Here is a 25408-nt window from a genome sequence, read left to right as displayed (position 1 = left end):
GAATAAATACGATCAACTAAAATGTTACATACACAAATACACATATTAACAATCACAGCATATACGCAATCACTAAAACCAGCTGTAACAGCAGTTATAACATCATCAGCAGTCAAATGACATCAATAGGAGGGATAAAGTCAACTTTTAAGAAATCCTCCAACATAAGCAAGCTTTTAATTTCTGAAGGGAGCCGAGGAGAGACTTGGGGAACTGTCCTTCTGGCACACGCAAGTGCAAGAGCTAAGAGAAAACAGAAACGGCCCTGCCGCGATTATCTGCTGGTCTTCGGTTCAGGAACACAGGCTTGCCAAATGGGGCATCGACCACAAATCATGGGCAGTCTCTTACAGGTTCAAAATATCCTTCATGCATCTGCGGGCTCAACATCTTTAACGTTTTAAGGGTTCCGACCAGCACTTTAAAGGGGGCTCAGGAAAAAAATGGCAGGCCGCATGTTTAACAAAGTGAGAATTTTGGGTATTCATCACAACAGAGCCATTTTAGCATCACAATAATCCTGCAAGGTAGGTTAGACTTTTTTTTAAAGAGCAACTGGCCATCCACTGAGCTTCATAGCTCAATGGGATTTGAATCCAAGTTTCCTCAGACCTAGACCAACGTACTGGCCATTAAATCACCACGGAGAGGAAGCGAGTGGCAGACCCAGTCATGTTGGAACAGCTGCTCCGGATTATACCGCCATGGGCACAGGCCGGGATGGCCTGCGGCAAACCAGCTGCAGACCATGGCCTCACCTGCCCCGGGGAGGGGGGGGGTGTCCGGACCTGCCGGACTTGACCTCGTCAGTGCCACTCTCTTGGTGGGGGAAGCCCCCAGGGAAGACTCGCCAGTGCAGCGACCTTGGGAAGAGGACAGCCCCCAGTCAACTTGGGGAGCACGGCACTGGCAGGGACAGAGGCTCCAGAGCAGGAGGGACCCAGAGAAGAAACTCCGCACCACTGCTCAGCTGACGAGTAGAGCAGTGCAGCAGCCACCCCAGATGCAGCCACCACGGGCCCTGACAACGGCTCTTGCAGCCCAGCCGGGCAAGGCTCCCACAGGCCTGGCGCAGTTGGCCCAATGCAGGAAGGGCCACCGCCACTCCGCTGACGAGTGGAGTGTTGCAGCAGCAATGGCCACCGCAGACCCAGGCACGGCTGCCTCCAGCCCCGACACCAGCTTTCGCTGCTGGCCAGAAGACACCGTGCCCGGGCCAAGGAGGGGCAGGCCCAGACAGGGAGGTAGAAGGAGGGTGAGAGGGGGCCCAGGGGGAGGGCTCCCAGGCAAGGAACCGGCCCCTGAGTGGCCTGGGACTCCGAGGGGTGGGTCAGAGGGGGACCAAGGCTGGCGCATTGGCCAGAGACAGGAGGAGGAAAGGCCAGGAAATCAGAGCGGCTAGGGGATTGGCTGCGGTGGGAGTGGTGGATAAAAGGGATGCTCCCAGGGAAGCCGGGGAGGAGACGGCTGGCGTGATTGACGGATACAAAGAGAGGGTGTGAGAGTCACAGCACATCAGGGCAGAAGGAGGAAACGAGTGACTTCAACCCCCTCTCCTACCCCCATCTGAGGCCGAGGGAGCTCCCTCGCAAGGGTCACTACAGCGGAAGGTGGACCCGGCACAACGGGGGTGCGGGCACTCGCCTGCCCAAGGGGGTGCTCCACAGATCTCCAGTGTAATGGCCACACTCCAGGTTGAGTGGGCTTCAATTCCATCCAGAGGTTTAGCCCTTGGGAAGTTTAAGTCACGACAATGCACTCTTCCAGCCGCCTGCTGAGAGATGCTTTGGACACCTTCTGGCCTTTGGCAACTGGATAGTGTGCCACAAATACAGCATCTTCACATATCTAAAGTATGCCATTTCTTTGCCTTAGGATGTGACAGATTGAGATGGAAGGTTCACCTCCTGAAACCTCTGGAACACCAAATTCACCTTTGGGATGAACAAAGCGTCTCATCAGAGGACCACTACGTCCTTTTGGAAGGTGCAGAAGCCTTTAGCTATAGACAGAGTTCCCAACTCTGATGCATCTGGCAGAGATGATGGCCATAAGGAACAGCACCTGAAGTGTGAGGAACCAGAGAGATCCTTCTCGGAGTAGCTCAAACTGAGGGGGTTTTAAGTGCACGGAGAACCACATTAAGTCTCCAGGAGGACACACAGTGAATCACTGGTGAGTTGCAAAGGGCTGCTCCTCTGAGAAAACACTTGACAGCTGGGTGGCGCGAGGGAGGGCCGCCTTCAGAAAGAGGCAGAACAGAGGCCTGGGCTGTCTATGGCGTGTGTTCGCTCTCGGTCCCTGCTCAAGTTCACCTTGTAAGAAAAAAACGGATGGTGGGGACACCCGCTTCCATGGGACTCTTGCGTGTCCTTGGGTACCATCCGATAAATGCCTTTCAGGTGCAGCTATATAGTAGTAGTAGTAGTAGTTTATTTTCCACAGTCAGTGACCAGCAATTTACAAAAGCACCAATAGAAGGTACCACAGAAGACAATAAAACATCAATAAAACCATTCACAATACCTGGGTAAAATCATTCATGATACAATAGTATAAATTTTAAAATTCTCAGTGGTACAATAAAATCATTCACTTAGACACTAAGGATTTCCTGATCCTTGAAGGTGCAGCTATATATTCTTTCAGCTATATATTCTGTTCAGAGAACCCTAGATCTCAAAGACCTTTCTACTCAGTCTCGATCTGGGTAACATATCAGTCTCTATAACAGAGGGTCTGGCAGGGTTGGAAGGCAGTGTTGGAACTGACAGCAGTGCTCTGGAGACCCGCAGGATTGGTGGAAAAGCATAAAGTAGGTGGGGCAGCCACCTGGATAAGGAGCATTGAGGGGAGAGGCAAAGAGATCTACTGCCAGAGACTGCCAGCTTAGATCTCAAACAACTTCACTGCATGAGTCCTAAGATGCACGAGTTAAAGCTTTTAATAACCTAAGAGTTCAGTACAGAAAGACTTTCTTGATAGAAATAACTTGTCCCTTCCCCTATCAGGTATATTAAACTTTTCAAGCACCATCCACTCTACTGTAACCCACCCCCTTTTTGCTACGTTGCTATCTATGCAGAGAAAAAGTACAGTGAGAGAAAAGTAGAATTGTTATGATTAGAAATCCTTGGCCATGCTGATAACTGCCTTCCTTCTTAGTGTCTCACAGCTTCTCAAGCTGCATCTCCAGCTCTCCCAAAGTATGTCACAGAAAATCCTAATAGCACTCCCAAAGAAGCCCAAAGAAGATCAGGCCTGCAGCACACCAGTGAACCCCAAACACCCAGAGTATGGCAGGGGCCACCACCCTGACACATATGGCAGGGGCCACCACCCTGACTCATATGGCAGGGGCCACCACCCTGACATGTATGGCAGGGGCCACCACCCTGACTCATATGGCAGGGGCCACCACCCTGACAACGTATGGCAGGGGCCACCACCCTACACGTATGGCAGGGGCCACCACCCTGACATCTACACAGGGCTGACCAAACTGATGAGTCATTTGTTTGAAAAGAATCTGGGACAGGGTCCACTCCCCTTGAACCAGGCAAGACTCACTGAGCCAATCAGCCTGAATTTTGGAGGTACCCTCAATGTACTCCACTCAGAGGGATGCCGGACGCCTCTCTGACCATTTCGTGATCAAAGCTGCTTCCCACTGAAGTGTCCAGAATCACGTGCCTCCTTGGCAATTGATATGAGACTTGGCCACGGTGTTGTTGGTTTGGACACAAACATGGAGGCACTGAGGTACGTCCAGGAAGAATTTTAGTGCCAGGAAGATCAGTCTGAGAGCGGAACTACAAGTGACAAAAGGCACAGGCTGGACACTTGTCAGCTTCCCTCAAGTTTTGATGGGAAAGGTAGGCGTCCTGGTCTCGCAGCTTCGCTCTCTAACTGCTGTCCAATGGACTTTTCAACTGTCACTTGTCCAACATTCCACCAAGCTGCCTACATTTCCCATCAAAACTTGAGGGAAGCTGACAAGTGTCCAACCTGTGCCTTTTGTCACTTGTAGTTCCGCTCTTAGTGTCAGGAAATTGATGCTCATGACCTGACCATTCCTGAGAACACCGCTGTGTTGATGGAAACGGAGATGACAGAGTGGACTGTGAGACTGAGGCACTGCCTCAGATCCATTTTCCACCGAGACAGCTACCTGCCATGGGGAATTATTCCCACCCCCCGGAGACACAGATGTTAGGAGCTGGGGGGGGGGCAAGGAACAGAGACCTTGGAAGAATATCTGTCGGGGGAGTTTGTTCCTTGTTAGAGACTCCCTGGACGAGCCAGCTAAACTGGGATTGAGAGGAGATGAACTCAGCCCCGTGTCCACCCTCCATCAGGAACTGGCAGTAGCAAGATACTATTGGCTTTGTCCAGACTCACCTGGGGCTGGATGAGAGCAGCCTTGGATGAACCCCTTCCCCAGAGGCCTTCAGCTCAGTAGAGACCTGAAGCATGGACTAGCCCCCGGGAAGAAGATGAGATGGGGAGGAGGGAGATATTTCAGAAGTTCATAACCCCGGGGACGCGCGACGGCCCAGTCGGGGCCAGTTACAGGTCATGCAAGAGGAACGGGATGCTCTTAGAAAAGAGATGGTCCAGGTTATGGGAAGGTTCCAGGAGATGGTGCATTACTGGCCGCCGGGGGGAACACCTGCGGACCCCGGAGAAGAGGTACCACAAATGGACCCACAAAGGGGGCTGGACGCAGTACCAGCGCCGCAGCCGGCAGCCGAACTGTCGGAGCCCCCACTGCAGAGATTGGATTATCCCCTGTGCCTTATCTGCCCAGCCTACTACTAAGAGCTGCATCTGCCGACCCAATAGGCCACCACTTGGTTACCCTGCCACCTTGGGGAACGGTAGTGGGGCCATTGAGCTACCAACCCCTCCCTCCACCTCCAACAGGAGCCCCTGGTGACCAACCATGAGGAAGCGTGCTGTCCAGGCTGCCTCTACAACCACCGTGGCCGATGGGGGCGCCGATCAAGCAGCACTTGCAACCTCCACAACCAGGGCCCCTTCTCCTGGTTTTACCACCACTTGGATTTCCAGTCGCCCCACAAATCATTCCTGCTATGCCAGCTCACCTGGAATGGTGCCAACTAGAGGCACATTTCGGGGGAGACCCTGAGGAGTTGGAATATTTTATTGTACAAGTGATGGAATTTTTTAAAGAGCGGGGCCACACTTTTTCCTAGCCGAGTAAGCCACCTAGGATCCCGGTTGGATGGTTTGGCAGCCAAGTGGTTTGTCACCCCATATGAAGCCGGGGCCCTGGAGCTTCAAGACCTTGAAGCCTTCATGCAAGCATTGAGGGTCCAGTTTGAAGACCCGTTGGAAGGAAAACGGGCCTGGACGCAGCTGAAGCGGATGAGGCAAGGAAACGCTCCAGTATGCAAATACGCTGCGGAATTCTGGCAGTACGCTCTGAAGGCGCGGGACTGGTCTGAAGGAGTTGGAATCGCAGTACATGGTTATGAGGGCAAAGCAATGCCCTTCGTAAAGACCCCAAGCAACGATCCACCAGGGGACCGGAAATAAGGGTGGTCTACCTTAAGGACTCAATGGGAAGTAATAAAAACCACTTTGGAAAAAGCCAAAGAGGGTAACAAAAGAGAAGCTGACAAATAATAATAATAACATTCGATTTATATAACGCCCTTCAGGACAACTTAATGCCCACTCAGAGCGGTTTACAAAGTATGTCACTATTATCCCCACAACAAAACACCCTGTGAGGTGGGTGGGGCTGAGAGAGCTCCAGAGAGCTGTGACTAGCCCAAAGTCACCCAGCTGGCTTCAAGCGGAGGAGTGGGGAATCAAACCCGGCTCTCCAGATTAGAGTCCCGCGCTCTTAACCGCTACACCAAACTGGCTCTCAGTTAAAAAACGATCAGCTCCATGGAAACTACAACCAGGGGGCTATGTGTATGATTCCACTAAAAATCTAAGGGGGGAACAACCCAGCAAAAAGCTAGGGTGGAAATTTCTAGGACCCTTTCCAGTAAAAAGAATAATAAATGAAGTCACTATCAAGGTGAATCTGCCCAAGAACTTAAAAAATGTCCACCCCGTGTTCCATTTCAGTCTCCTGAAGGCAGCACCCGCTCCCGACAGATGGCATCCGAATCGAGGAACTCCGCCCTCCCTTATAGTGGATGGACAACTGCACTATGAAGTGAAAGACATCCTGGACTCTAAGTTAAAAAGGGGGGAATTATTTTACTTAATTCGCTGGGAGCACTTTGATGAGGGACAAAGGGAGTGAGTAGAAGCCTCAGATGTAAATGCTCCTAAACTGATACATAAATTCCATAAGACTTACCCAAATAAGCCAGGCCCTTTATAAAGAGAGGAGGACTCTCTTGGGAAGGGCAGATTGTCACATATGCCTCCTGCGTGTCTGCCATGAATGTGTGTGGGTTCTGCCTATGGCTCCTGAGAATGGGGGAAGTTCTTTATTGCCCCGTGCCTCTTATCTCGCAATATTTACTTTCACTTTCTTGCTCCACTGAGCCAGTGTCCTTGACAGCCAGCTGAAGCTGGCTCATGGTATGCTCTTCCTGAGAACCAGGGATAAATCCATCTTTCTCATTGTCTGTTCTAAACAATGTCTCACTAAAACCCACTCCCTTAATGGTCCTCTGTCCTAAGGCAGGAAGATTCCCTATAACTAACAGTGCTAGCCCCACATACGTCACTTCTGCTAATTTTCACTGTCTATGCACCTTGTACTGAATGGATCTCTGATAAAGTTACTTCAACTGGAACACATTTGTGTTAACTGTGGAGAACTTGGGGACCTAACTGCCAGAGGCTGACAACAGGATTCATAAGCCCTGTAATGCCTTATTAAACAATATACTAACCACACTCTGAGTCTCTAGAACTTTCCACATCCAGGTGTTACTGTGTGCCAGATCTCTCCCTTGCTTCTTGCTTGGCAGAGGTGCAGTGAAGTTCTTTTGACTCCTGTCGGGCATCAGGTGTAGTGGGTGCTTCTTTAGAGCTTTCTCTGGCTGGAGTAGCTGGCATTTCACCTTTGACACAATCTATGCTGCTAACTGACACCAAATTCTTACGTTCCTTTGAAGATTTGTGGTCTACTTTTGTGACTCTAAATCTGGAAAAAGAAATTGAACTATTAGTAGGCTATCATTTCTTCCCGAAGAATTAACATTAATCCCCTGAGATATTCCAATGATTTTTATCCAAATCCAAAAGTGAATTCACTTAGGAAGACTGAAGATACCTTCTTGATCTGCTAGTTCACAGCCATGTATCCGTGGCAAGCAGAAAGAGGTGAAAATACTTCCTGTTTTCGAAACATTGCTCTAGACAGTCAAATTTCAGAAAAGTATTTCTGCCTTGCACAGGAAAATGACCTAGCTGTGATTGGATCATGTTCTCTCATACTTTGATTTGCTTTGATTGTATTTCTAGACTGCCCTCCCTGGAAGTGGCCTCAGGGCAGGTCACACCATCAAATCTGCATCCAAAATAAAAACAAACCATAAATATAAATATATCACCTCATATGGCACCATCTCAATTACAGATGCAGCATTTAAGACACTGAGGGGTGGCAAGGCAGATTGCTAGATCAAACAGCAAAACTGGAGCAGCCCAAGGGCCCGCAATGGGAAAGGCCAGTCAGGTCGCTCTTTAACACCTCAGCAACAACCATAGGCCTGGTGGAACATCTTTATTTTGCAGGCCCAGCAGAACTGTAACAAGTCCCACAGGGCCCAAGTCTCAACAGAGACAGAGTTCCACCAGGCCAGTGCCAGAGCTGAAAAGGCTCTGGTCCTAGTTGTGGCCAGTAGGGGTGTGCAGTGCCAGGGTGATTCAGTTTTCCTGATTCGGTTTACCCGAATTGGGGAAAAGATTTGGAATCAAGCGATTCCCGAAGTGGCAAGCTGCTTTGGAAATTGCAATTCGGGTCGTTTCAGGTATGATTAGGAGATTTGGCCATTATTTTCAATGGGGACCCATGCTCCCAGCATTTTCTTTCCGAATCACACCAAACTTGGTGGGGACCTTCTACTAACTCTCCTCTAACGACCCCCCCAAGAAGGTGCCCCTATTCTCCTCCACTATCAATTGTTCCCTATGGGGAAAAACAAGAGGGATTTCTAGGTGGCTTGGGGTGGCATTTTGCAAGCAAAATGCACCCAATTTTCAGTGGATATGTTCCCACCTCTCCCCTCAACCCCCCCCCAAATTTCATGGAGATTGGATTTTGGGGGGCCATAAAATGGCTCCCCTCAAGGTGGTTTCCATCCCACACCATATTTCTACTGTGGGGAAAACTCCCACACAGCAGAAACACATGGATTGTGGCTGCCAATGGCCGCAGCCACAGTCCCACTCACAATCCACCCCCCACCAGCCCAACAGAAGCAAAGACCCCCCCCCCCAAATCCTCCATCATCCCCAGAATTGGGTGGGCAGCCAGTCTCCATTCTTTCCTAAAACAAGAACTTTTTAGATTTTGTTCCCAGGGGCACTTATGCACAGGGTGGGTGCCACACAGCACAGGCATGCACCCCTGATGCAAGCTCATCCCTGAGAAAGCAAGGCAAAAGCTAAGACACACACTCCCAAATCCTCCATCACCTCCAGAGCTGGCTGGCCAGTCACTCTCCATTATTCCCTATGACAAGAACTTTTTAGACTTTGCTCCCAGGGGCACTTTGTCAGATAGGACTTCAGCATATCTGCATCAGGTGTATTGTGCTTCTGAGTACATGCAAAGTAAAACCAGCCATCTGCTGCTAACTGCTTATCTTTCAGGCAAGGTGTTTTGGTTACCAATTCCTGCTGAAGCCTGAGAACCTGACCTTGGACTTAACACAGAGACTGAGCAGAGCTTCTTCCTCCCCCTTTCCCTTCTTCCCAGGCAATGCAGGCCAAAACCTCCAACGGCTTCTCCTTCCCACTTGGGGGTGGGTTGGGGTGGAGACAGTGTCCTATAATTGACATTGCTCTACTTCCTTTAGACATTCCAGTCAATTCCCTTGTTACAGCTTCTTGAACTGATATCTTTCCTCAATAAAATCGTCTTTAACTCATACACCAGAGTGATGCAGTGAAGTGATTGGGGAAGTATCTGGCAACACCTGACACATTTATGCACACGGTGGGTGCCACACAGCACAGGCATGCACCCCTGATGCAAGCTCATCCCTAAGAAATCAAAGCAGAAGCCAAGCAACAAACCCTCAAATCCTCCATCACCCCTAGAGCTGGCTAGCCAGCCACTCTCCATTCTTTTACACACACACACACACACACACACACACACACACTTTTTAAAAAAATTATTTCTTAACAACAGAATTAAACATCACAATTCCTATCATTACTATTAAATCACAGATTACAGTCCTAGATTAAAACAACTCCAACCATCACACCAGAGAATCACACACACACAACAAAAATAATTTTTTAAAACGTTGTTTCTTGGATTTCCCCATATTACAGCATTATTTACATTATATTACAGCAGTACATCACATTACATTACATTCAAATCATGACATACAGTTCAGTTTGAACCAAAACCTAACATCACACCAGAGAATCACACACCAAAAAAATGTCTTTAAAAATGTATTTCTTGGATTCCTTGCCCTCCTTCCTCACAAGCAGGCTGAAGGCATGTAACAGCATTAGTGGTACATTCAAATCACAACATACAGTCCAGTTTGAACCAAAACCTAACATCACACCAGAGAATCACACACCCCCAAAAATTCTTTGAAATTGTATTTCTTGGATTTATTTCTTGGATTTTCACCATAGTATCACAGCATCCATTCCACATAAACCAAATTCAACAGGGGGACACTCTTACAACTTAGTACAGCAGAACCATTGCCATTTCCTGCAGCCATGCTCTGAGTTCAGCCAGTGGGGAAATACCACAGAGCAGAACCAGACAGTACCAAGCCAAAAGCACAACACAATGGCATTCGCAGAGTTCAGTTGCAAAGAATTCCCAACCCCTGTGCCAGCTTCAGGCTGAAAACTACCTGTGAGGCAGTGTCATAGCCTTCATCATCAGCTGGCACCCGCCCACATCATTCCTCCCCACTCCGCCCACCCCTTCAATAACAACATCTAACAGCAATGATAACATTTAACAGCAACAACACAATTTAACAACATTTAAGAGAATTAAACATTTAACAGCATCTAATAGCATTTTTAAAACATTTAACAACATTTAAAAACTGTAAACAACAACATGTATAGCTTAGTTTGGGACTGCTTCTCTGAGTTTCCATGTACTTCTAGAGTTTAGAGTTTATCTAACCTAACCTGTGTCTCCGTCTTCCCATTCCAGTGGCAGTCAACATTTCTGGGGCCTCTATTCACATTTATCAGAAGAAATCTGTACCCACAGGGACTGGGCCAGTGCTGCTGCATTCTGTGTGTGTGTGGGGGGGGGAACTGGCCAAATTGCAGGGTGCATCCCTTCTGCCATTGAGTTCCACCCTCCTCCAGTTGGTGCTCTATAATTTTAACTATGGGGAGAGCACTATTCCCCAGGTCATAGGGCTCACCTCAGTCGCTCTGGAAGTCCACTACTGAGAAATCGAAGAGCCGCATGTTGACCTTAAGGAAGACCAACTGCTCAACTCTCCATGGGAGAAGGCGAGTGTGATGCAGGCTAACAATGTCGCCCTGATAAGAAAAGACACACTCGCTCTCCACGCTCATCGGAGGGCATGAGAGGAGCTGCTGCGCCTCGAGGGAGAGGTCCGGCCAGACTGACTCCTTCTTGGCCCAGTAGCTCAGCGGATCAGTGGACAGCAACTCACAGGGCTCCGCAAGGTAGTCCCTGACCATTGCCTCTGCTGAATCCTGTCTCATGCGACTCATGAGGGCCTGCAGAAGCATCTCCATCTCCACGGACATCCCGGAGGTGGCTGCTGAAGGGAGCCTGCTCAGAAGGGGAGCAAGAGGGACCCGCAGGGCTGGGCCTCCTGCCCGCCCCCTCTGATGACAGGTGGCCCCTCTTGGGCCGCCTACTCCTCACACGCAGACACAGCCGCAGACAGAGGACATCTCTGGGGCTTGTGAGGTTTCCATCCCCCTTGGTGAAAGTGCTCTTAATGTGTGGGTCGCACATGGTCGCCAACGTGTACAACTCCTTCTCCGTGAGAGGCTTTAGCCTGGCATCTATGCCCTGCTGCAGCCTTTTCATGAGTGTGCGTGCTTCTGGAACCAAGTCTGCACGTGGTGCATCTGGGTCCACAAAGGAGGCCATTGAACTCTGGAGCATGCGCACCAGAGGGATGACCAGACCCAGGGTCACTGTGGCAGACAAGACCGCCACAGTGAAGTCCTTGAAGGGCTTCAGGACCTCCACTGTCTGGGAGACGGTGAGCCAATCCTCTCGGCTGAACTCACCCTCCTGCCTCCAAACGTCACCCTCCGAGAGCCACGCCTTGAGGGTGGCCTGCTGCTCCACCAAGCGCTCCAGCATGGCCCAGGTGGAGTTCCAGTGAGTGCAAACGTCAGAGATCAGGTGATGCTCCGGCACGCCTGCCCTGGCCAGCTTCTGGTGCAGTGTGAGCCTCCGATATTTCTGCAGGAGACACTGGAGCTCACGGGTTGCAGGGTCCTGGGGTTCCCTGGGGGAGCCCAACCCCAAGCACAGATTTCACCACGAGGTGAAGATTGTGGGCCACACAGTAATTGCACTCCCGGCCCACCAGCGCTGCCAGTGCCCTCATGTTTTGGCCACCATCCGTCACCATGCATCCCATGGTGATGCCGCCCTGGCCTACCCAGTCTTCCAGCTCCCTCCTCAAGGTGGCCGCAATGTTCTCTTCCACGTGTGCCTGGAAGCCGAGGTGATCTACTAGGGAGAATGGGTGGCCATCAAAGGCAATCATCTTGATGATATGGTGCGTGATGCGCCTGCTTGCCTTCTGGATCCCCCCTTTCGGCGCACTAGTGCCCTGCGTACTATCTGTCAGAGATGCTTGGCATCCCTGCTGTACAGGAACCCGTGGGGGGAGAGCACCGGAGGAGCCTGCCTCTTTGTGGTTAGCTGGCATCTGTGTGGTGCCACTAGAACTTTCACCCAAAGAAGCACCACCTGGTGTTGCCTCTTCAGGTGGTTCCACATGCCAGACACGATTCACATCCCTCCCGCGACTGATCCATTGCCTACAATGTTTGCACTGGGCAAACCGGGAGTCCTCTGTTCTCTGGAAGTGATTCCAGATATCAGAGGTACTGGGGGCCCACGCCACACAGGGGAGGTGCTTACAGGCCCCCCAGGAAACACCCACTGTGAGGTGATCAGGGCAGACATACTGTGCCTCGGCTGGGCAGTCACAGATGGACAAGGATGCCTCTTCCTCCAGCACCCTCTCCTTCTGCACAGCCATGAGAGGCCTCCTACTAGCCTCAGAGAAAACAGGGGAGGGCCGTCCAGTGGGGGTTTCCTCCCGCAGTTCCTCCCACATCCTATGGGTCCCTGGGGTGAGCATGAAGTATGGAAAAGTCATGTGCCCCACGTCCCCCCAGGAAACACCTCATTAAAAAATAAAATCTTAACCCTCCCTGTGAAGGCTGTCCACCATCCTGTTTTAAATGTGTATGGATTTTTATGGTATTTTAATATGTTGTTTTTATTGTATTTTGTATTTTAATATGTTGTTATCCGCCCTGAGCCCGCTCACGGGGATGGTGGAATAGAAATTTGAAATAAATAAAATAAATAAATAAATGCTGCCCCTCTTCAGCTGCTGGGAGAAGGGGGAGCCTCAGCAGCAGGCCCCTGCCCAGTGCCAGCTCCTGCCTGAGACACCTGGGTTGGGGGTGGCCATCCAGCAGCTGCCTCAGGAAAGAGGGCCTTGCGAACCCTCTTGCTGTCACCAGAAGCCAGGCTGGTGAACGGCAGCAGTGCAGGGGGGGGGCCTCCTCCGCTCAGACAGGGGGGCAGCCGCAGCAGTCCCCTCCCCCCTCCCCCCCTTTAGTCTTAGTCCTAGCCTTTCCCCTGGGGCCCCTCTCAGCTTTCCTGTCACTCATTCTGAACCTCTCCTTGAACCTACACTAACTACTAGCTCTTAAGGTTTTAAAACATCCCCCCCCAAGCACCTAGCCAAAAGCTTTAGTTTAAAAACCTATCTACCTGTTCTAGATCTTTGTTTTTGTGGCGCTGTTCCTGGAGATGGTCAGAAATCTCTTTTTAAACACCCCTATCTATTTTTGTGAACCTAAACCTGCACCACCAAACAGCTGAATTCCATTTCAAGAATCAAGCTGGTGTCAGACAGGGGTTAGCCAGTCTGGCATAGAAGGTAGAGAAGTTACATAGTTGCGGTTTAATGTTTGACAGGGCTTAACCTGTTGGTCATAGAAGGTAGGGAAGCTACATAGTTGCAGTTTAGTTTTCTAGCGTTGAAAGGCTGTCAAAGCCAGGAGTTCCATTCCAGAGGAAAAGGGGAGGGGCAAGGAGTATATAGTCAGCACTGTTACAGTTAAACAGTCATTCTCAGCAACTGCTAGAGTGGGGAGTCTTTTTCTGTTGCCTGCCTTAACTGCTGGGGGAATTTGCTGTGTGGGAGGACAGTTTTTCGGGCTGCGTGAGTGTGTAGACCCTGCTGTAAAGTGGTGCCAGTTGGAGTGGGTGTTTCTGTTTGTCTTTTTGCCTGAGTTGGAGCTGATTCCAGAGGAGAATTTTTACTAATTGGAGAGTGTCTTGTTTTGCCTGGGGCTAACTGCTGGCCCCACCCTCTACTGAGTGAGCCTTGATTGATTGATTGATTGATTGATTGATTGATTGATTGATTGATTGATTGATTGAATTAGGCTCCTCCTCACCAGAGGCACATCACAGCCATCTGGGCTCTGAGAAGGAGAAGGAACGGGACCTGCAGCTAGAAGACTATTCTTGGAATATACTTGGAAGGCGATGATGTCGACGGAAGGCCCCTTTCCTGTCACCTGCATGGAGTGTGCCATGTTTGTTCTCCTCCAGGAAGAGAAGGCGGACTTCGCTTGTCAGAAGCGTAAGCTGATCAGGCTTTTGGAGGAGAAGATTCAGAGCCTGGAGGAGAGGATCACCACCCTTGAGGAAATCAAGGAAGGGGAGGAGTTTATGGAGAAGAGCCTGGGGGCTCTGCACAAGCATGAAGAAATAAGTCCAAGGGAAGAAGGGAGAGTCGATCTCCCTTCTGAGCCTCCTCTCAGTTCTGCAGTACAAACCGGAAGACGTGGACTAAGGCGACGCTCTGGTCCACTGGAGCTCAAGAATCACTTTGAGGTGCTTGAGATGGGTGACGGAGATGAGAGTGGAAGGAGAACCACAAAGACCTGGAGGAGGGAGTCAAGAGTGCATGGGGCCACACGGAAGTGGAAGAAAATGGAAGGTGGTGGTCATCGGGGACCGTCATGTGTCCAGGCCAGATCCCCTACTCCGAGATATGTGTTGTTTGCCAGGAGCCAGAATTCAGGATATTACAGACCGACTAATCAGTACCCATTTGTGCTGGTTCACATGAGAACTAATGACATGGCCATGGATACCATTGCAAGAATTAAAGAGGACTATGAAGCTCTTGGAAGGCAGTTGGAGACAGTGGGGGGCGCAGGTGGTATTCTCTTCTATCCTTCCTGTCAAAGGAAGAGGAATGCAAAGGGAGCTGTCATGTCTGCACCTCATCCGTGCCATTATTTTAAGCTGAGCTGTTACTGTGAACCATTATTAATGCTGTACCTTCATGTCATATTGCCAATGTCATAAATTGCCTTGCTTTCACAGGCCTACTGAAACTGCAGGTGCCTTATCTAACTGCTTTGAAGCTCCCAGAGCTTCCGACCTTGTAAACTGTTTGTTCTCATGAATCACTGTGTTTCAACTTTAATCTTATGCCTTCCTAGTGTCTAGACTTGATATGTAAACGATGCGAAGAAGTACTCAAGACTGTTTAGTGCCAGAAAGTATGTTTTACTGTTGGGAGGGGGGATGAGTAATTGTGCTCTATAAGAAGAATGGTTTTCACACATTTAGGTATTCCTGTCAACTTGCTTATATGCTGCTTTTCTTCTGAGCATTCCTATGGACGTATCTATGGAACTGATTGGGTCTCTGAATAAAACCTTTCAACCAAGATCGTGGATTTCTTGCTGTGAGGTTACAGGGGTTTATCTGCTGTAGCCTGTCATCCATAGACTGACAGGAGCAGACCACACTCAAGGTGAATCGTTGGCTGAGGTGGTGGTGCCGGCAGGAGCGCTTTGGGTTCTGGGACCATGGGATAGGTTTTCTTAGAGAAGGCCTTCTAGTGCTTGATGGGCTTCACCTCTCAAGGTCAGGGAAGAAAATGTTTGGAAAGAACCTGGAGAGCTTCATCAGGAGAGCTTTAAACTGATGCCGCAAGGGGAAGAGGATGAACAATATGGGGATTTCAATGAATAAGTGATAACAGCAGGGGCCCACCTGGGTAGGAAAGATCAAACCAAGGTACAAGGCTACAACTGCCTATATACCAATGCCCGAAGTATGGGTAATAAGGACAAGCTTGAGCTTCTCTTGCAAACAGAGGGCTACAATACAGTAGGAATTACTGAGACTTGGTGGGATGATTCCCATGACTGGAATGTGGTAGTGGATGGGTACGAGTTGTTCAAGAAAAACTGGAAAGGGTAGAAGAGGAGGCGGAGTGGCATTGTATGTGAGGAGAGGGCTCGATTGTCACTGAGTTCTGGAGAATGTAGTTGACAGCCCAGTGGAAAATATATGGGTGGAAATAAGGGGAGGAAGGACAAAGGGTATTGCTCTTGGAGTCTGACCAGGGAGAGGAAATGGATGCTGCCCTCCTTGAACAGATTGGTAGAGTATCCTGACATCAGAACCTTATAATTATGGGTGACTTCAACTTCCCCAGTGTGTAGTGGGAGGCAAGCTCAGCAAAGCGACAAAACTCACGCAATTTCCTGACTTGCCTGGCTGATAACTTCCTTTTTCAAATGGCAGAGGAAGCTATAAGGGGCTCTGCCATACTAGACTTGATGTTAACCAACAGGGAAGAATTGGTAGATGGGGTGAAGGGGTTGGGGACCTCAGGGGGAAGTGACCATGTTCTCCTTGAATTCCAGTTGGTGTGGAGGGCCAAGGAAGTTCGTAGCCAGACTCATAGGTTAGATTTTTGTAGGGCCGACTTCAATGAACTCAGAGGCTTGATGAGAATCATTCCATGGAGGAGTGTGCTGGAAGGAAAAGGAGCGAGTGAAGGGTGGGCTCTTCTCAAACATGAGCTTTTGCAAGCTCAAGCCCTCACTATCCCAGCAAGACGGAAACATGGGAAGGGCTCCAAGAAACAGATGTGGATGAACAGAGAGCTCCAGAATAAGCTAAGGGAGAAAAAGGAAATGTTCAGGAAATGAAGAGAAGGACAGACCTCTAAAGAGGAGTATATGAGGGTTACTAGGTACTGCAGATCAGCCATCAGAGAAGCCAAAGTTCAGTATGAGCTGGGTCTGGCCAGGGGGGCTCGCTACGATAAGAAAAACCTACAGATATGTGAGAAGCAAACACAATGTAAAAGAGGCAATTGGACTGCTGTTGGGAGTGGAAGGAGAAACTCTGATGTAGGACAGAGAAAAAGCAGACAGGCTTAATGACTTTTTTGCCTCTGTTTTGCCCTACTGGACTGGAAAATGTATCATAAAGCATGCTGCCTCGTGTGGATGAGAGAGAGTGGATTCTACTAGAAGATCAAAGATTCCTTGCTCTAGAAGGACATGACTTGCAGCTACGATGGCACGCTTTTTTATGGTATGGGAAAGCTAAGGGGCATAAATACTTCAAGAACCATCTGATTAGAAAATCCATTATAACAGTGTGGGTAAAAATTGTACCGTTAATTCACACCAAGGTTCCACAATGGGTATCACCCTTAGAAGCATTTTCACAACCAAAGATGTTCTCACTGGATAAGAGTATTAGATACAAAGACCTTCTAGATGATAAAGGAGCATTTAAAAAAAGAGGAATTACAGAGGCAAGGTATCAATTTAGATTGGTGGTCAAGGGCCCAGATTGAGTCCAGATTTTATTATTCGATTTGATTTATTATTATAAATGCTTATATAATAAGGATAAAAAGCTGGGAGGTTTTTATGTAGAACAAAATGCCTTTGAAAACTTGCTCTGTAACTATGATGAGAAATTGATAAAGAAGATGTATGTATTTTTAATACAAATGGAAAAGAAAAATGAGGGGGTGGAAGAATTCAAAATTAAATGGACACAAAACTTAGGATGTAACTTAGAGTCGATACAATGGAATAAGATATGGAAGGTCAATGTTAAAATAACTAAGTCAGTTTGCATTTAAGGAGAATCTATACAAGATGTTTTATAGATGGTACTTGACTCCAGATAGACTGGCTAAAATGTACAAAAATATATCAAATAAATGTTGGAAGTGTGTGAAGCATTTGTAAAGAAGTCCATAAATTCTGTATAATGGTACATAATCTTTTGCAACCAATCTTACAGTGTATAATTCCTTTTAAACCTGATATTTCTGTTAAACTGTGTACCAGAAGAGCTGGATAAAGATCAGAAATACTTTATAGTTCATGGAGTAACAGCGGCAAGAATCCTATTGGCATCTTTCTGGAAAAGATCAATAATACTCCAACAGGAAGAATTGATAGCAAAGATATTGGAAAACGCAGAAATGGACAAACTAACTTCATTAATGAAAGGACAAATGGAAGAAGACTTTGCTGCTCCATGGACACCATTTTATAATTGGATAAAAAAAACACATAATGACTTGAATGTAGTAAACATATGAAGACATTATTGTAATGTGTTACTAATAATCACAGTTAAATGATTGGTGAAATGGTAAGATAAAAATGTGTAGATTAGTAGAATTCTAACTCAAGTAGACTTTATGATATTTATTCTATACCTTATTTCCTACCCCCCTGTTTCCCCTATCCCTATATGAGAAAACTAATAAAAAATTAATTGAAAAAAAAAGAAAAAGCAGACAGGCTTAATGACTTTTTTTGCCTCTGTTTTCTCCCTGAAGAACTTGAGCCCATCTAGTAGGCACGACAGGACACCTGGGGGGCTAGTTGACATTGACAGAGAGGTTGTGGAGAGGCATCTGGCTGCACTGGATGAATACAAATCCCCTGGGCCGGATGGGGTGCACCCAAGAGTGCTGAAAGAACATTCTAGAGAACTTGCAGAGCTTCTGTCCATCATCTTCAAGGCCTCCTGGAGGACTGGGGATGTGCCACAAGATTGGAGAAGAGCGAATGTTACCCCAATCTTTAAGAAAGGGAAGAAGGATGACCCAGGAAACTACAGGCTGGTCAGTTTGACTTCTGTTGCTGGGAAAATATTAGAGCAGATTTTAAAGGGATCAATCTGAAGAATCTGAAGGACCACTTAGTGATCCGGGGAAGTCAACATGGTTTTGTCCCAAACAGATCTTGCCAGATCAACCTGGGAAACTGGTTAGAGGACCGCACCCAAAAAGTGGTGGGCAATGGCGTTTCATCAGATTAGAGGGAGGTGTCCAGCACGGTGCCACAGGGCTTGGTTTTGGGCCCGGTTCTTTTCATTATTTTTATCAATGATCTGGATGAAGGGATAAATGGGCTACTCATTAAATTTGCTGATGATACCAAATTGGGAGGAGTGGCAAACACCCAAGAAGACAGAGTTCAAATTCAACAAGACTTGAATATTCTGAAGAAGTGGGCAGTTGAGAACAGGAAGCAATTCCACATAGATAAGTGGTATTACACCTGGAATACTGTGGTATTACATCTGGGCCACAAAAATGGGAAGCGCAAATACTGGATGGGGAATACACATCTGGGCAGTAGTATCTGTGAAAGAGATCTTGGGGTAAGAGTGGACTATAAACTAAATATGAGCACTCAGTGTGATGCGGTGGCAAAAAAGGTCAATTCAATCCTGGGCTGTATCAAAGGGGCCATTGCATCGATTCGTAGGAGGTCATAGTCCCTCTCTATACTGCCTTGGTCAGGCCACACCTGGAGTATTGTGTGCAGTTCCGGAGGCCTCACTTCAAAAAGGATGTGGACAAAATCGAGAGGGTGCAGAGGACAGCGACAAGAATGATCAGGGGTCTGGAGACTGAGCCCTACGGGGAAAGTGTGAGGGCCTTGGGAATGTTTAGTTTGGAGAAGAGGAGGTTGAGGGGGGACATGATTGCTCTCTTTAAATATTGGAAAGGCTGTCATTTGGAGGAGGGCAAGGAGCTGTTCCAGTTGACAGCAGAGGATAGGACTTGAAGCAATGGGCTCAAATTACATGCACAAAGATACCAGCTGGATATTAGGAAAAACTTTTTCATGGTCAGAATAGTTCAAAGATGGAATCAGCTGCCTAGGGAGGTGGTGAGCTCCCCTTCACTGGCAGTTTTCAAGAAGAGGCTGGATGAATCTTTGTCAGGGCTCATCCTGCATTGGGTGGGGGGTTGGACTAGGAGGTCTGTATTGCCCCTTCCAACTCTATGATTCTGTAATTCTGTCAAAAATGGAAAAACCCAAATTGCAAAACTGCCCCCCCAACAGCAACTAGGAAAAACCAGGGAAAGAAACCAAATTGAAAAACCTGCCCCCCAACAGCTACTAGGAAAAAACAAGGAAATTCTAAAACTGCTGCCCCAACAGCAACTAGGAAAAAACAGCAAAAGAAACCAAATTGTAAAACTGCCCTCACAACAGCAACTGGGAAAAAACAGGGAAAACGACACAAGGGAAATTCTATATCTGCCCCCCCCCCCACAGCGATTAGGAAAAAACAGGGAAAGAAACCAAATTGTAAAACTGACCCCCAACAGCAACTAGGGAAAAACAGGAGGGGAAACCAAAATTCTAACCCCAACAGCAACTGGGGAAAAAAACCAGGCCCCCAACAACAACTAGGAAAAAACTGGTAAAAAATCAGAACTTTAACACTACCCCAGGCAGTCACTAAAGCAAAGGCCTAGGCCATCACACACACACACACACACACACACGTGCGCGCGCACACACACACACACACGTCAGCAAAAACACGCCCCTCCATAAAATTGAAGATTTTAAAGTAAAGCTTTAAAAAATGCCTTTCCCTTCCCCCCCCAAGACAAGCAAGCAACCCCCTCCGCCCAAAGAGAAAATCCAGCGAATCAGTCACACTGACCCTCCTACCAGTCTCCTGAAGTCCAGTGGTGAGTCAGTCAGTCGCAGTCCAGATCCAGAAGTCCAGTCAAGTCCCAGCCAGGCCAACACTGAGACAGAGGTCAGAGAATCCAACAGGAACTCTCAACTCTCAATGTCTTTCTAGGCCAAGGAACAATGGAAGCCTGCTAAGGCAAGCCTCCAATTTCAATCCCCTCCTGCAGCATTTTTAAAAAGTCACTCTCCTTCCAGAGAATCCCATTGGCTGGAACGAGAATGCTGCTGCAGGATTGGACACTCCTAACTCCCCCTCCCTTCCCTGACCCCCCCTCCTCCCCCTTGTACTCCTAGTCTAGTCTCTTCCCCCTCCCATCCTGTGAAATTGGAAGGAATCTCTGCAAGCAGCACTTTTCTTGCTGTTTGCAAGTTTGCGAAGAGCAAGAAAACTTCTGCTTTCAAGCTTCCTGTCAATTTTTACCAGATGAGAGGGGAAAGGAGGAGGTAGTAATGAGTCACTCACTCCTTCTCCCCTTCCTCTCTGCTAAGAAAGAGCGGGAAGCTTGCATTTTGCAGAAGTTTGCTGGCTGTTTGCAAGTGCAAACAGGCAGCAAAGTGCTCCCGGTTAACCCGAAGCAACCCGAATCACTTCAAGTTGCTCTGCTTTGGAAATGCCCCGATTTGGGAATACCAAATCCTACCGAATCAGGACAGATTTGGATATTTTACCCAAATCCGAAACCTGAAGCACACACCCCTAGTGGCCAGGTAAACATCCTTGAGGCCTCTCTGACTCGTCTCTAGCATTCTATGCCTACTATCTTTCCAGGCCAATTCACTCACCCAACAGAGTAGGTTTAATTTTGGAAATGTTCACATGGCAATAAATATTTTAGACTTTAAAATACCATACAGCACTTGGTTGATTCTCCTAGCTACGTCAATAATATACTTCTTTCCCAGTTTCCAACCTGACAGGCCCTAAATTTACTTAGTGTATTTTTATCCCACTTTGAATGGCAAGAGAGAATGCCCTAAAGGCCTCTGCATAACTGCAGAAACCTCAGAGATGTTATATTTTGTGTAGTGCTTCCATGTTGTGCTCTCAGCTTCTGCATCCCATTTCCCTCTTTGACAGCATCATGGACAAGAGGGACATTACAGCCCCAGTGCAGCTTAGCTAGAGAGATTTTAGGTTCCCAAGGAGGCCATTGCTTCTGGGGAAAAGCCAGTTCTTATTTCAGTGGTGTTTAGAATATATGCAAACTCTACTTTGCATATTTTGCTCTCTTACATTTTCAAGGTCGGTTTGAGAAAAGTGCAAAGAATGTGCATGCCAAGAAGATGAAACTAATTTAGAAGCTGACACAACACACTTAAAAAAACCCCCCAAACTGACTGCTGAAACTATATTGTCCATTAGCACTACCAACAGCTGACAACTGATAGCTATGTAGGGAATCTTCTTGAACACTCTCTATCCAGCAAGGGAATGATTTCCAGATACGTTTTCATCTGTAAGCAATTCATCTAATTAACTACGTCCCTTTGTTTTGCCATCCTCAAATGCAATTAGGTAAGATATTTTATCATAATCACTTGCAACATTCAAAGGTCAAGAAAGACAGGACAGCAGGTGAGCTGCAATGAAGTGAGATGAACACACCTTCCTACAGAAAGCACTGTGACTTCTCCTTGCCGGGCTCTTCTTGCTTCTTTAGATTTTTTAGCTGGACTGAACAGCTGCCATCGCTTGTGGCTGCAGCGAGTGCAGACGCCCTTCCCAGCAACTCCGCCCACAGTATGCAAGTGATGGCCACGGCAATTATGCTTTGACGGAGGTCCTCCCGGTGATAAAGGAGAACTTGGACTGGTTGGGCTGCCTGGCGTCGTAGGGCTATTTTTAAGAAGTTAAAAAAAAATACACACACAAGAAAACATAAAAGGAAATTAACACAAGTAACAGATACATTCAGGTGGATGGCAGATTTAGTCTGTAGAAGCAGCAGCACAAAACACAAGTATGATAGCATCTTAACAACTTACAAAATTATCCACTGTATAAGCTTTCGTGAGACAAAGCACACTTTGTCAGACGAAGTGAGCTTTGATTAACAAAAACTCCTACCCTGGATAATTGTGTTGGCTTTTAAGGCGCTACTGGACTCAACATCCATTCTACTAATATATACATTCCTTTCTAACTTTTGCTAGCCTATATTGTATGAAACACCCTCCCAAAAGGCTTACGTGGAGCCACCTCTCTCTCTCTCTCTCTCTCCTTTGAAACCTTTCCTCAATATCCAGGTTCTCTTTAGCTTAATCTTTCAGTCCTCAAATCTCCCTCCCACCATCACCAACCAAAAGGTATATACAGACAGTTCTGTCCATTGTCATACATCACCCTTGGTCAGATGCAGGGACTCCTGTTCAGAAACTCTCTGCCTCTGAAAACCGCTTAGAAGACCCTGTCAGTGCAGAATGCATCGGCCAGAGTGCTGCTGACCCATTTTTCTGACTATATGGCGACTATACATATTATACTATATTCTCTCTAATGACTTTAACTTTGTTTCAGAGCCCAATTCAGAGTCTCTCTCTGACCAGTAAATCCCCACGTGGCACGAGTCTCAAGGGTCCCTTCCTCCCACGTCAGCCTCCCTGCAGGAGCCCCACTCCCTGCCTCACCACCACCACAAGAAGGTGTGCCGGGAGGTTACGTGAACCGCACTGGACCTGGAACACCCCCCCTGCCGCGGGGAGCGGATCTCACCCCCATCCCTGTCCTCTTTAAAGCCTTCAGGTCAAAAAGTGGGGCATACTCTAATGCCAAGTTTAACCCTAGTTTAGTAATCTGCCTCATCTTTTGTTGCTGTTTCTATACCAATGTGTTTTTTGCTGTTAGTAGCTGCTGTTTTATTTTTTGTTAGTTGCAAATGCTATTGGTGTTTTTTTCAAGTTTCAGTTTTTGCTACTTATTGGCTGCTTCCACACACGTTGGATAATCCACTTTCAGTACTCTTTAGTGAACATTTGAAACTGATTTTCCATGTGCGAACAAAAAATCCACTTCAAAAGGATTGCGAAAGTGCATTGAAAGTGCATTATTCAACGTGTGTGGAAATGGCCATTGATTTTTAGTGTTGTCATTTTGAAGGTTCCCATACAAGGATGGTAAATCTGGACAGAGTGGTTGGCCTGTATCCAACCACATTAAGAAAAATTAATAACTCTTTCTTAGGCAGAGGTAGCAATTTCCACCAATTTCCTTATCCCACTGAGAAATTCCATGATATTGCTGCTCAGGGACTGTTTTCTGAAGAGCAAAGTTTAAGGAGACTCAATAGAATACAGCAAGAGGGGGAAAATTAGAAGATATAAGAGTTCTGAAGCTTTCTTGGCTGTGTGGTAGGATCCAGGCTATTTTTTAATAAATGGTACAGTGAAACTGAATGCGCCACAAATTTTTCTCCAGCGAGGCAAACTTAGCTACCTCTCATCTTCACAATGAAAATGAGACGTGTACCAGTGAAAAAACTGCTGTTTCATCTGCCAACCTCGGTCCTTCCTCAAATGTTTCAGGTTGACTGTATGTCTTTTTAAATGTTTTATGTGCTGCATATATATTTAGGAATCTTTTTTTTTTAAAGCCCACAGTGAGAGTGTTGCAAAATTTGTTCAGGGAGAAGAAATGTTGTGATATCACTCACAGGCCCCAGCTAGCCCACACTTATCGACATCTAACAACTGCTGCAAAACACATAACCAAATTGTCCTGAGTTTGTAGGTAAACTGTAAGCTCCTTTTGTGTACAGCACCAAGTACGCAAATGGTGTGCTATAAAATAATTGAGATATTTTGTAGAGCCATACTATTATTTCCAAAATATTCATAAAATGTAACTATAATATGTCTGTCAATCCATTTAGAAAATGCAAAATATATCAGTGATCTCTGCCAAAGCAATAAATTGCACATTGCAACAGCTTTAAAAGAGGCTAACATCTCTATGAGAAGGTTCCTCTGAATTAGTCAAACCACATGACACGGTTTACGAAAGGAAAAAAACATTGACATGAATAAGACGCCTCTACCTTTCCGGGTCATTCTCAGAGTTGTCTGCCACCATAGCCTTCAGCACATCAGCATTTGCTGCAAAGAACATAGATGAGAAATACGGAACATCTTTGGCATCACTCTTTGCCCAGAGTTGGCAACTTTAAAGTGCGATGGTAACATCTAAACTATAAGATTACAAAGCATAAGCAAGATTATGTCTAGCCATAACTCAGAACATGTTTGCAGGGATAGGGAAAATATGACTTTGGGGAAAGGGGCACAGGCTCAGTGATAAAGCACCTGCTTTGCCTGCAGAAAGCCCCAGGTTCAGTCTGTGGCATCTCCATTTAAAAGGATCAGGTAGCAGGTGATGAAACAGCCCTCAGACCGAGTCCCTGGAGGGCCATGGCCAGTCTAAGTAGATAATACTGACCTTGACAGACCATTGGTCTAAACCGGCATAAGGTGCCTCCATGTGTTCCAAGCTATGCGCTTGTGAGTTAAAGTTCCACTGAACTGGGCCCATGGAGTTAAATGCATTTAGCTTTACAACTGAAGAAGAGGGTCTTTTCAACTGGCTGCTTGGTTATTCATTCATAACCCCGTAGCGGCAAACTGCTCTCTTAAATGCAACCCCCGCCCCCACCCCAGTAGAGTTAATGAATAGTTTTTAAATTGATTTTTAACACATAACAAATATGACAAACAGGAAAGTAAGGAAAATTTTCAAAGAGAGGAAGATGTGCTAGTCCAAGACTTAGCTAAGGTACAGGCTGTTTAAACAAAGTTTAAAACTGTTCTTTTGTTGCTAGACTCCTGTTCCTGTGAGGATATTATAGAAATCACCTTCACCTTTTAGTACAAGTAACAACAATAGACAAAAACCCGTTTTAGAGGGCACTGCTCTGTTGAGGTGTGGGCCACAGCCTGCACGGATGCCAAGACTTGTATATCATTCAGAGAGTCCATTTCTGGGCCACACCCATTCGTGTGAACGCAGGGAGCGACGGGGCCAGAGTCTGAAGCATTTTTAATCCCACTGACTTCGGCAGGAAAAGATTTCGGCCTGCTCAGAGCAGCGACTAAGGGGACAAGCTGTGAAAACCTCAAACTGGTCTCAGCTCAGCCACACAAATAC

General features: G+C 47.2%; 1 protein-coding gene across 1 annotated transcript in view; it reads right to left on the bottom strand.

Annotated features, from left to right (window-relative positions):
* The window catches only part of RELL1 (RELT like 1), a 92056-nt gene that overhangs the window by 5695 nt on the left and 60953 nt on the right, over positions 1-25408 (bottom strand). Inside the window, exons 4-6 of the mRNA XM_054997226.1 lie at positions 24306-24363; positions 21878-22108; positions 6891-7144 (exon numbers count right to left, since the gene is read on the bottom strand). Coding sequence (XP_054853201.1) covers positions 6928-7144; positions 21878-22108; positions 24306-24363 — 506 coding nt within the window. The 3' untranslated portion in view covers positions 6891-6927. The remainder of the gene's footprint in view (positions 1-6890; positions 7145-21877; positions 22109-24305; positions 24364-25408) is intronic.

The sequence above is a fragment of the Eublepharis macularius genome, chromosome 14 (genome assembly GCF_028583425.1).
Source record: "Eublepharis macularius isolate TG4126 chromosome 14, MPM_Emac_v1.0, whole genome shotgun sequence".
NCBI lineage: Eukaryota > Metazoa > Chordata > Lepidosauria > Squamata > Eublepharidae > Eublepharis > Eublepharis macularius.
The sequence above is the reverse complement of the archived record's forward strand: the minus strand, read 5'-3'. Positions and strand labels throughout refer to the sequence as shown.